Consider the following 13057-nt stretch of genomic DNA (forward strand, 5'->3'; position numbering starts at 1 on the left):
TGGGCCAGTGCATTTTAGACCCCATAAAACATGAAATAACTCCTCAGGTGACGTAGGTCGTAAATAAAATGATTGGGAGCAGCGAGCATAGTGCGAAATATGTGTCGGTTGGTTTGAGGTCACCGTTGAAAAAACTTGTTGAATGCGTTAGCTATATCATGAGGGTTAGCGAGGCGCCGGCCAGCATCATTAAGTGCATTTGCTACAGGTTGTTGTTTAGGCGTGTTCAAAAGTTATTTTATTAGTTCCCAAGTTTTGCGATTATTGTCCCCATTTTTAATAATCGGATTTTGGTAATAATTTCGTTTAGCGGTTGTTGAAACTCTAGATATTATTTGAGAGTATTTTCTCAAGCGATTTTTCAATGGCAGATTAAATGGTAGCAATTTAACTTTTCTATGTAGGTTATCCTTTTTACGAATACACTGTAGTAAGTTATTCGTGATCCATGGGTTTCTGGGGGCCGAATACCGTTTGTAAGTAGCTGAAAATACGAGCATGAGCTAACTGTTTCCGTTATCTTAGCACAAAAATTGTTAAAAGCTGCCTGAACATTCGCTTCGTGAAGAAAAACGTTCCAGTCAATGTGCGAAATTCTCCGTTGAAACAACTTGGCGTCGAAGAAATTCCCTTTTGAAGTATTTATCTTGCATTGGTTGTGCGATTCGGCCAACCAGAAAATGGGGTAAGGGTCCATGATATCACAGCTAACAACGCCAGCAATCTGAGGCGAAATGACGTTTGTTAGAACATGATCAATGAGAGTACCAGGGGCTATGTGTCATGCAGCATGTAGGCGATTGTAACAGTGATTCCATTCCATGGCCGACAAAGCAGTTTGAGTAATCTGCGCAGGAACAGTTCGTGATATCTGTATAATGTCTATGTTTATGTCACCAACGATCATTAAATTTTGTTTTCACGATTCAGACGGGTTAGAATGCTATCGATCGAGTTCTGGGCAAAAACTCATGTATGATGATGACGGGGAACGATAAATGGATGCAATGATACTGTTTTTCTTTTACAGAAAAGAAGTGCGGTCGAACTCAACCCACAGGTATTCGACTTTATCAAGGCTAAATGCAATGTGAGGGCGGCGTTTGTAGGGAAGCTGTTTTGAGATGAAAATGGCAGAACCACCGGTCACTGCTTCGGTGGTTAACCGCCGTGGTTGCTCAGTGGCTATGGTGTTGGGTTGCTGGTCGCGGGATCGAATCCCTGCCACGGCGGCCGCATTTTGTTGGGGGCGAAATGTGACAACACCCATAAACTTACGTTTAGGTGCACGTTAACGAACCCCAGATGGTCGAAATTCCCGGAGTCCTTCACTACAGCGTGCCTCACAATCAGAAAGGTGTTTTGGCACGTAAAACCCCATAATTTTGTTTTCGGTGGTTTTATTCCGCATCTTAACCCTGTACTATGAATAGGTTATTATCCTGAGGTGATAGCCATATCTGCGAGAGACAGATAGCCGAAAAAGTATGAACGGAAAGAGTTAGAAAATATATTACGTCATCCTTATGTTTGGGTAAGCTGCGCGTATTAAAATAGATGAGACTCGTGTGATGCGGACGACTTACTGAGGAATTGTTTGTCGATATACGCTGTAATAAGTGTAAGGTTGGCTATCTGAAGGATGATTGTTCATGTGAAGAGGGAAAGATCATTGACCCCCGAGATGTGGTGCACGCGACTTCTTTGCACTCGCGAGCTAGAATTCTGCCGTTCGAAGTCCAGAGAAATTCGCACTGTTTCTCTCGTTTTAGCGCAAGTGCTTGTGCAAAAATCCTCGTGTTTTGGGGGGTCAAGTATTCATTAATGTACATGGGCTTTAGAGTGTCATTTTGTGTTGTGAAACCGATAGCGCCAGCCGTCAATCGCGCCTTTCTTGCCGCTGCAGCAAACTCGGTTTTCTTGGCACGCGAACCGAATCGGGCAATAATGTGCGGTCCTTCCTTTGCCGGAATACGGTGTATGACGTCAATGTCGGAATCGTTGACTGGACAACCAACTTTCTCACCGATCTGCTTAAGGATTGCGGCGCAGCACTCGCCCTGTGTTGAAGGAACACCTTTTATTTCTAGGTTCTTGTTGCGGCAGTATTGCTCGAGTTCAGCCACGCGAAGTGTTAGCCGCTGGTTTGCCCGGGTCAACTCATTGTTGTCTTTGGCAAGCGCGGCATGCTGACTTTTCATTTCCTCGTAAAGCTCATTGAACATGGTTAGGCTTTTCCTCATTTCCTGAACCTCATTAGTCAAATTTTCAACAGATTTCAAAGCCACTGGAAAGACAACAACCTATAAAGGAAAACAATATGCTATTTTTATTGTACCAATAAAAAAACAAGGCCTACTTGCCAAGTAATTATTTACACATTGCAAACTGTAATATGAGAACACATATTTCTGTATCTCTTCATACTACTCAGGCTGATTTACTATAAGACAGCGCTTATTAAACATAGAAAAATAACTGCATATTCCTCACGTCACACGTGCTGATGGGTGAGTCGGTTATACATTACTGCGACGATTGCGCCAAATAAAACGACGGACGAAGGAAGAAGACACGGGACAACCACGCTGCCGATCAAACTAGCAACATATTGCTGGCGGCAAATGCTGCAGCTATCAAAGCTACCTCATAAGTGTGACCGCACGATATTTTCACTTATTGCCAAACAATGAACATAGCACTAACACTAGCACAAAAACAAAGAAAAAAAGAAAACAGATGACAGAAAAACCAGGGTGCAGCGGCCAAATTGTATCCGCTAGTATTTACCCTGTTTTGAACACGCTGTTCTAGACCCGCATGGTCAAAACAATAGTACAAGTGACACAGCCAATTGGGTGAGCTGGTAAGTTAACATTCTTGGTGCATATGTGCGGCACAGACGTGTCATTCATTCTTTGCCCCACGTCTGTGTCGCTCTGCACGTATACACCAAAAATTGTACAAGTGAACAACCTCTCATGCCAGGCGTACGCACTTCAGCGTGCACAGGAATCTTACTCGAGATAAATGCTGCTTTAGTGTAAACAAGGCGAACGCACCTCGCATATCATGGGCCCTTTCGTAGCCGACCGGTCTCGGCCCGTACACAGTAGCTATGTACCAGTCGCCGGCACACGTCTGTCTGTCCACACGGCACCGCGTAAAATGCTTTGCCACCTACCGTGCGGTTTGTGCAGTTTGGTGCGCTGCACCCCGTCATACTGGAATACAAGTGTCAAAATGATGTGTTTCGTACCATATTCCCCGTGAACATAGTTGAACGCATGTACACCTCTATTCAAGCATTTCTTATTAACCGCACAGCCGAAACTCACTTCTGTCCCAACACATCCCGCCCATACACCCTTAGTGGTATTGGCACCCCCCAGGGATCTGTCCTCTCCCCTTTTCTCTTCAATGTCACTCTCATTCCCCTTGCCCGCAAACTACAAACCATCCCTCACCTTCGGCACACACTCTATGCTGATGATATCACTCTATGGGCCACCCATGGCAGTGATGGAGACATAGAGAATACTCTGCAGTCGGCAGCTACCCTCACCCAAGCACATGCGCGGAGTATCCGACTCTCATGCTCTCCAGAGAAGTCGGAGCTCCTCATACTCCGCCCCACAACCCGAAACTGCCCCACCACCCCTATAACTGTGACACTGGAAAACCGGTACATCCCTGAGGTACACACACTCCGGGTACTGGGCCTCCAGATCCAAAATAACGGGAAAAACACTTTCACCATCCACAAACTCAAGCTGACGGCGGTGTCGATATCCCACCTAATCCGCCGAGTTTCTGCACACCACCGGGGTATGAAGGAGCATGACCTATGTCGTCTTATTCATGCCTTCGTCCTCAGCCGCTTTCTCTTCACGCTCCCCTACCTTGAACTCCAGGACAGAGAAATCTCCACCCTGGATGCCATGATCCGAACAGCATTTAAGACAGCACTACACCTACCCCTAAATACCTCCACCGAAAAACTCCTCCAGCTAGGCCTACATAACACGATAGGTGAGCTTATTGAGGCCCATCGACAGACACAATACATACGTCTCGCGAGAACCACCACCGGCAGACACATCCTACACACCCTCAGTATCAAGATACCAGCCACCGATCCCACTCATCTCCAGGTCCCCCACCACATTCACCGCGAACTTCTTATTAAACCTCTCCCTAAACACTTGCACTCCACCTACCACGAACCCCGCCGCAGAGCTCGCGCTCGGGCGCTCCACAAACACTATGGCACGGAACCGGATGCTGTGTGGGTGGATGCCGCATGCACAGGTGAGGACGCGGTTGTTGCCATCACGAACCCCTCCCTACAACCAATTACCACCCTTCACATATCCCCAACTGCCACTTCGGAGGCGGCTGAAAAGGCCGCCATTGACCTAGTTATTACCCGCATGGAGGCCCCGTATATATTATCAGACTCTAAAACTGCGATACTAAATTTTGCTCGCGGGAGAGTTCACGTCCCTGCATTTCGCATACTGAACTCTCTCGCTGCACACCCACCCCGCCACATGGAGCTCATATGGTGCCTGCCCACTCTGGGAATCCTGGAAACGAGGCTGCCAACGCTTTAGCCCGAGGTTCTCTCAACCGGGCACCGGTGGCCTCCGATCCAGGGTTCTCACGGGAGCGCATTCAGTGAACTGACGCAAGCCTGCAAAGCCGAGCGTCGGCTCTACCCCCTACCCCCACCCCCTTCCCTCCCTTGGCAATTATCACCAGACGCTTTGGAGGCGGCTCCAAACACGCACCTTACCTTCCCCTTATATACGCTCGCGCTATCACCACGTCCACACCGACCCCTCCTGTACCCTGTGCCACCACCCCAAAGCCACTCCCGATCACATCCTCTTCCTCTGCACGGCGGATCCTCCACCGCGGGGCTTGAAGCACCTTACTACTTGGGAGGCTTGGGAGACCGTACTGCGCTCCGAGGACCCGGCCAAGCAAGCCATCGCCACAGGCTGGGCTGCCAGCGTCATGAGCCTCCGAGACATGAACGTTTGAGTGCGGTGGGGCCATGCGGGGGCCCGCTTGGGCTCCCCTGTGTGCAATAAAGTTATCACCATCACCACCACCACTTCACCAAAGTCCTTAATTAATATTGTCGAATACCGTACCTGCAACCTGGAGCTGATCGGTGCGACGCACATTCGACGGTCCGCTAATTGCATTGTCGGTGGCACTGACGGGAACGAGTCGGCGTCGCGCCCATAAAGTTAGCTTCGCAGCGTCGCAGTTCAACCTTTGATGTCATTTTGTAGCACGTGATAGCGCTCGGCGAATAGCATCGCGAGCGGCGCCGGAAAAGTTAAGCGCCACTCTGCTCCCTGCGGGAGCATATACAGTAACACTAATGCGGACTGATGGTTAGTCATGTGATATCCTTTTGGAATTTTTCGCGGTCTCTCTTTTTATCAGTCGGGAAAAAAAATCAACGGGCAAAACTGTACCGGGTCCGACAACATGCAGTATTCAGTTTCTTTCAATTTTCTAGAGATACTTAGTTTGACAGCACGGCATACAGAGCAGCAAATAAAAAAAGGATGATTGCAAATAATTAGTAAATTTAATGGCCGCATTAAAACAGTTACTGGGGGCTACTGCACTCGAGTGTAAACATTGTGTATTTTGTTATTTTACCCAACTGCGACCCGTCTTTTTCAAAAACGCGATGAATGATTGCTGGGATGCCCTGCGTACACAAAGCTCGCACATCTCTCCCTCACAGAGATGACGTGTAGATGATCAGGTGAGCGACGCCTTTATGGAGTTATTATTGTATGGGGCAAGCTAGGAATTAAACTTCACATTAGTTCCTGCACTAATCCCGGAAGTCATGCACCGAGCCCTCATAGTTTTAAGGGTGTTTCTTAGGGTTGTTTCAGACGCACGTTTTGATGAGGGCAACATTTGCACTAATGTTAAGACCTCGCGCAGGCTGGTTGAAGTTATCAATAACCATAATAAAAAAAAAGTAAGGAATCAGGCTAAATGGCGTATTTCTTTTGCAAATTATCATTTGCCTGCGACGGGAACCTTCTGGATTTCAGGGGAATTGGGTGTATTTTGCGGCCAGCTAAGCCAACAACCTGTCTCGTCACAAATATATGCTTATTAGGCGTAAGAATTACTTTGTTACTGTATCGCTTATTTCGGAGTCACTGCATTTAGTGTAGTTAAATTATATATTCTCCGAGTTTCACTGGTTTGACGACACCTAAGAGGGTCCTAAAATATTTTCCCAAAATTATATCATTTATGCGAAATAACTTTCTCAACAGCGTGCTAGATCGAATGCCGCAGTCTGTTTAGTGAAGTCAAGCGGAACGCATCTAAACAATGCAGCTGTCTGTATTCGCATCGTGTCGAACAGAAACAGAAAGTTTATAAGCCATAACACTGGCCTTCATTAAAGAAAAGGGGATGATCAAGAATTTGCTTGTATATGTGGCGCATTTGAATACTGTAAGAACACGCGATGCCGTCGGCAGCTCTCCACGATGTTGTGACTGCTTGCTCGCCTCCTGGAGGCTACCACATTTCGCAAACCGGAAGCTGCGAAAGCGCGGCACCAATATGTCGCAATATTGTGCAGCGTGCATGTACAGTGTTCGCTATAAGGGGCGTATTGACAGCATTTTCGCAAGGACGGTTTGAAAAAAAAAACACCACGAAGGGAAGGCGGCTCGACTATTTGTTCTGGGCAGTTCAGCGCCGCAAATTACGAAAACAGACGTGGTGACCCAGTCGGGGAATGCAGCAAGCGGATCTCCTGCACTGCTGTTCCGCTTGGCGAAACGGCGTTGTCCTCGAGGGAGGACGGGAAACAAATAAAAAAAAGATACGCGCGGTAAAAAAGGAGAAAAGAAAGCAAATTAGAAAGACACTGCTGTGGGGCGCCTTCGCATGTACGTGAGGATGCTAAGTGGCTGAAACACTAGGGAAGAGCGCCCTCCTCCTCTGGAGGCGAGAGCAACAAGTGAGCGCCATAAAATCGGCCGTACACGGTTGCAGTGCGAGCACAGTTTAGGAAAGGAGCGCTAGAACTCGCAAGTGGAGACATCGAGTTCCGTTGCTTAGCCACTGCGAAAGCATGACTGTCCTGCGCCGCCTAAGTGCGCTAACCATCCTCATCGCAGCCGCGGCACCGAGAACGTGGAGCCAGGAGTCAACATCGGGGCCCGACCTTGCTGCGCCCGGAGGCGACTGGCTGCGGTTCCTGCGCCCTCAAGCCGATCTGTCACGTGCCGCCCTCGAAGGATACCAGAGGTCGATGAGGGATCTGGAGGCCTTCGTAAATCAGCAGAGTGCAACCAGGGTTGTATGAGACGCATATTCCCATTCGCATGCTTGAGACGCGCTTCGTTGAACTGACGGCTATTCAGAACTGTGCGTCATTAGCAGATAGCATCTGGGAGTTGCTAGCGCATAGAAGGCGTCTAGAAGACATGTTTTACACACCAGGAACTAGATTTCATGCTTTTTTAAATACTGTCAGAGCTGCGCCCGCTCAGTGCATCCATTCAGGCGCCACGTCGAGTGCTCATACAAGGACCAGGCCTGTAGGCCCCTCTCCACTGAAAAAAAAAGAACAATCATGAACAGTGAAACTTCTACGGACGCATTGTATGAATGTGATTGTAAATGCTAACAATAAGTGTGATTTTTCAAAAAGAAAAAGAAAGGTTGCGCCGGGTCACCACAGTATTAATAATTTATTATGGGTTTATTAATCTTATTAGCGTACCTGCCACCCAACGCCCTGGCGGTAATTCTGTGGCTGAAGGTATAGTCGGTGCATTGGTTTCCACTCCAAGCGAGTGAAATGCAATTGGCGCCGAATGAAATAGGAAGTCCGTGGGCCGAAGTTTCGGTGCACTCTACTGAACACCAAGCTAAAAATTTGTTTAAAGTACTGTGATTAATAATCAAATGTTTCACTTACCTAGGTTGCTGCAGAAACTGCGGAGGCTGAGTGCCGTAGAATGAGTTAGTGCTCTCAAATACGTTTGCATGTATGCGACATTGAAATGTATATTACCCATGGGGGATAAGTACAATTTTGAAAGCGAGCGCCACAAGCCAAAATACTTAAGGCTGGAGAAACGTGGCAGCGCCTTCAGCAACCCCAGAAACGGTAATTTTAGACACCACAAAAATCTCGCGTGACAGAACGTGCGTACAAACGCGAACATTCAATTAAGAAAGCCGGCGAGAAGAACAAAGGAACGCATTCGCTTTAAAATGGCACAAACGGACACAGCAATAAACTTTGTTTATAACCGGAATTATGGCAATTGAAGGCGTATATTTGCTGCAGTGAGGACATTTAGCTAGCGTTTGGTGTTTTGTTGCGCGATTCTATAGAGAACAGACCCGGTGATAGGCTACCTAAGGGAGCAGTACAGATGGCTCACATATACGTTGACCATAGCTCGGCAAAATGGACGGAACTCACTCCGACTCACTCACAATTCACAGTTTTTTTTTACTTAGGGCTCACTCGAACTCACACTCACCAAAACGTTACTCAGCTTGGCTCACTTGCACTCAAACTTAGCAAAATTCTACTCAGCCGGAACCACTTGGGCAGAACTCTAATCAGAAGAGCTCACTCGGACTCAGACTCACCAGAATTGTAGTCGCAAGGGCTTACTTGGACTCAGACTCACCAAAACTCTACTGAGCCGGGCTCACTCCAACTCACTCATCAGAATCAGACTGAGGAAGGTCCGCTTCACCTGGATCTCACTCGCTCGGGCTTTCTCGTTAACACTCCAAATATTAAGAGATCGTCATACGAGACAAAATAAAGCACGTGCAAAGAGATTACGAATACTAAACATTTGTGAAAATGTGCGCTCGAGACCCTTAAACATCACAAGGTAATTACTTCCTGTGCATCACAATGCCTTACAAGAAATAAGTATGGCACATGCCCTCAGCACTGCTGGATGTTTTTCGCTTGTAGGTAAGATGTCCTAGACGAATCTATCTTTAAGAAATATTGAAATTTTTATTTGCGTGTTTGTGCAAAAGCGCGTGCGGTGCTTGCAGTGGGCGCTTTCTTTTTTGCCATCTCAGGATAGAACTAAGTCCTTTCTATCTGGCACTGTGTGGTATGAAAGCCTGCCTCCTAAACAAAAGTGTACACTGCTAAAATTGTGCAGAAAGAAATGTTCAGTGTACATAATGATGCTTAACTACAATTCACGATATCACGGCAAATGATCTGGCTCAATTCCTTGCTTTTTGACTTGTCGGACATCGCACTAGGCGTTGAGAACTTAAGTCCGGGTCGGTTCCCAGAACGAACAGTAGTTTCCTCTGTGACGCTACCTGCCATAAGCACAGATTCGCAGTTCCAGCGGTGTCTCTGATGACATCCATATTTGCTGTCAATCGCATTGGACACGAGCCCAAAACACGCAGCAAGGAAAAGACGGGGAGGAAGCGTCACGCAATCACCTCGAAGAAAAGTCTCAGAATATAAAGGAAGGCTCACGGGAAATAGGCCCTCACCGCCTGATACGATGTAAACCGATTTGCGCCCTTATTAGTATTTTCGGTCTATAATTCAAATCCTTAAACGTGTAAAGGCTGTAAGGGTGCGAGTTATAGACCGATTTGCACACTTAAAGGGCTCATGAACCACATTCTGTCGAAGTTCGAAAATCCAGTTGAAGGTAAATTAGACTATTCAGAAAGACTTTGCGCAAAAAGTTCAATACGTTCAGCAGAAGCAGAGTTATTGGCAATCAAACATACCCTTCGCGGTGCTGCCGCTCCTGTTCAACAACTTCCACTATACGAAGGCCAGGGCATGCGCGCATAACGTTCCGCCTACCGAACGTCAGCGTGGCGCGTAGTTAAAATTTGATTTTGTATGTTCACGTAGACGCCACTATTTCCGATTTTGGCGCCTAGGACGTTTGCGACGCAGTTGTCCTCAGTGAGCCGCAGTGGGCTGGGGCAGGGGACTCGCCACGGCACCCCACGGCGGCCTCAGTATCTACGCTACGTAGCAAACCGCAGCTACGTGCGAGTATAGCGTTTGCTTTGTGCACGACAGCTTGACCAACGGATAGTAGCCACATGCAACTCGAGCATTTCGAAGCGCCCTCATTACGAAGCGAAGTCTGCCAAGGCGCCTAATTAACTACGAGCGGCCAGGAGTGAGCGCGCACACCATGGCAAGCTTGCGTGTGGTCTTTAAGTTTCGCGTGTTTCGAGGCTACGCGAGTATTCAAAACTATACGCAATTAGCGAGACCCTACGGCTACAACACGGACAAGCAGCGTGGCCACTGCTTAATTCCTACGCGGGCGGTCGCGACCGAGCGTGAGCAGACGGGAGTCAGCTTCTTCCGGTAGTACGTATTATCGGAATTCGAAAGCAGATTTTTCGATTACTTCAGTCTGTTTATTAAGCTCTGTCAATAAATATACAGACTAACAGTAGCAAGAAGCGCAGTAATCCATACACCCTTCTTGATTGATGTCAGCTATTGGCCAGTAGCAGCCGCTTATGGGAATCTGCTACATCACGAAATAAAGCGTCAAGTAAAAAATAAGGAGCAGGCGTCAAGTGAAACGAGAGCGTTTTAGAGAAAGGGGACTTCGTGCTCCGCTTACGAGGTCCACGCGCCGCGTACGACTGCAAAATTAGGTGGGATGTCTACAGCACCCTATGCTATCCCCAGACTGTCTTTTCGCCAAGCCCGAGGAGACGTTCAGGGACCCTGTAAGGAAGTATATCGGTTTACAGTGCGCGCAAGCGGTAATTTCTAGCTTTCTAGCCGCTGAGCACGCGGAGTGTACGGGAAAGAGTAAACCGTAGCGAGGTTGGATTGTGACAAGAGTGGCACTAACAGTAACCGCGTACCAAACAGTTCATACAAAAGGTGAGGGAAACGTGGGGGCCCTATAGATCCCACTCCCCAACAGCCATCGTGCAGATGGGCCCTCCAAAAAAGGTAGCGGGTCGGCGTACGAGGAGGCTGATTTGACGATGTTGGCATGGTTCCCCATAGTATTTTTTTTTTTCTTTCTGCATGGCACGAAAGTTTCGTCGCAAAAATTACATCGCCGACTTTTAACCGAGCTGCACCCTTACCATGGTAGCGTTTAATAAAGGGGCATGGTCTCACAATTTTATCCACCCATAAATAAAAATTACGTAGTGACTTTTACTCAAGTAACCTTTAATAAAGAGGCATATTATCATAAATTTGTGCACCTGTAAACTAGAAACGAAATTGTAAACTTTACTCAAGTAACATTGAATAAAGGGGCATATCTTCACAATCTCCTGCACCTATAAATTAAAAGGTATACAACAACCTTTAGCATAGGTACACGTAGCCTTGTTGTACCTTAATCTTTCGCTAAGGTATACAGTCTTGCAACTCTTCACCAGCGCGTCCTTCTGCGCATGCCCATGAATTTTAGACAACTGACTCTTCGGCCATCCCTCAAACTTCACCGCAACGCACTAGCGCAACTCAATGAGCAGCACTTCATAAAAATTCTATTTCAAAAGTTCAGCCGAATTTCAACAGCTTTCATTTACCAGCGTCCAGAGGATACTTTCTTTTCATAATATGGGCATTTAAGGCACATAGTCGAAACTTCATTGCTGCGTTATAGCATCGCTTTGATAAATGTCAAAATGCTGCTATAACTAAGCATTGAAATTACGACTAAGTTCCGTAAGCGCCTACGTTATCTGAATAAAGTATCATATCGCCCTAGGTAACGGAAAGTTGTTAAAGTTGGGCCGATCTTCTGAAATAAAATTTTCTGAAAACGTAGGTTAATGAGATACGTTAGTGCACTGCAGTGAAGTTCAATGGACGGCCGAAGGAGCCATGTACAAAATTCATGCGCATGCGCAGCAGGGCGCGCGGGTGAAGACGTGCAAGACTCTTTGCTTATGCGAACGATAACAAAAAAAATCAGAAAATAGGCAGGAGGGGCAGTGCCCAAGATTCTTGACATGACTCTCTCTAAAATTAATAAATATGCAGGTCTTAAGAAAAAATGACCTTTTATTGCTGTGAAAGCTTGTAGAAGGGAGAAAAATCATATTTCACTCGACAGACAATACAATTATTTAGGCACAAACTTTTACTAATTAGCTTTTTCATTTCTTTAGGGCACATGTCACAGCATATTGAAGGCAGCCAGTACTGAAAGCGTGCCAAATGGCGTCAACTTGTGCCTGGCATGTGTTTCCGGAAATTGAAAGTCAGAATCTGCACTGAAGTGTGTTGCTGCGTCAGTTATTGCTCCTGCACGCCCTGCAGCAACATTCTGCACATAAATATATCAACTGAAACAGCAACACATTATATGGCATGTTTACAGTACGCGTTCTTGAGAATGTTCTGCGGCAGAATGCTTCCAGCAACCGGATATGGAGTGCTGATTGACCAGCTCTGCCGTTAACCACAATTGATTATTTGCATGATAATCAGGCAAATATCGGTAATATTCGCAATAACGATTATTTCGGATATTTTGCTATGATTGCTATATAACGTGTTAGCAGAAATCAACATGGCAGCTCAAATTCTCTATTTTTATTGTTCAATGACAGCCCGGATCACAACCTATAAAAATCTCCTTTTCCGCCTAGCTATTTTGGAGCGCCGCTAACTTACAAAAGGCAACTTGCAGTAATAGTATAGAAGGCACAATGCATCAAAAAAATTGTACTTTTTAAAATAAGCTGGCGCATACTTGGTAATTTTAGGATTAAATGTGCTAAACGCAGAATAATTGGCGAAATACACCCTGTGATGCTTTTGTAGAGGTGCATGCATCATATGCAGGTTGGACCCGGAGCATATTTCTTTGCTACAGACCACGTTTCAAGAAAATGTTCTGCGAACAGTATCGTGTTGTAATCACATTATAGTGAGATTTCTAATCATTATAATTAAAACAGTGGAAAAAGGTGGCACATTTCAGAATCACTATGAAATTTTGTGTGCAACATTGCCTGCTTC

At 46.5% G+C, this 13057-nt stretch overlaps 1 protein-coding gene across 1 annotated transcript in view; it reads left to right on the forward strand.

Moving 5' to 3' along the window:
- LOC139051782 (uncharacterized) overlaps positions 1 to 13057 on the forward strand; it is a 75475-nt gene that overhangs the window by 42864 nt on the left and 19554 nt on the right. Inside the window, exon 3 of the mRNA XM_070528773.1 lies at positions 7185 to 7363. Coding sequence (XP_070384874.1) covers positions 7185 to 7363 — 179 coding nt within the window. The remainder of the gene's footprint in view (positions 1 to 7184; positions 7364 to 13057) is intronic.

This window comes from Dermacentor albipictus, unplaced genomic scaffold, assembly GCF_038994185.2.
Source record: "Dermacentor albipictus isolate Rhodes 1998 colony unplaced genomic scaffold, USDA_Dalb.pri_finalv2 scaffold_14, whole genome shotgun sequence".
NCBI classification, from domain to species: Eukaryota; Metazoa; Arthropoda; class Arachnida; order Ixodida; family Ixodidae; genus Dermacentor; species Dermacentor albipictus.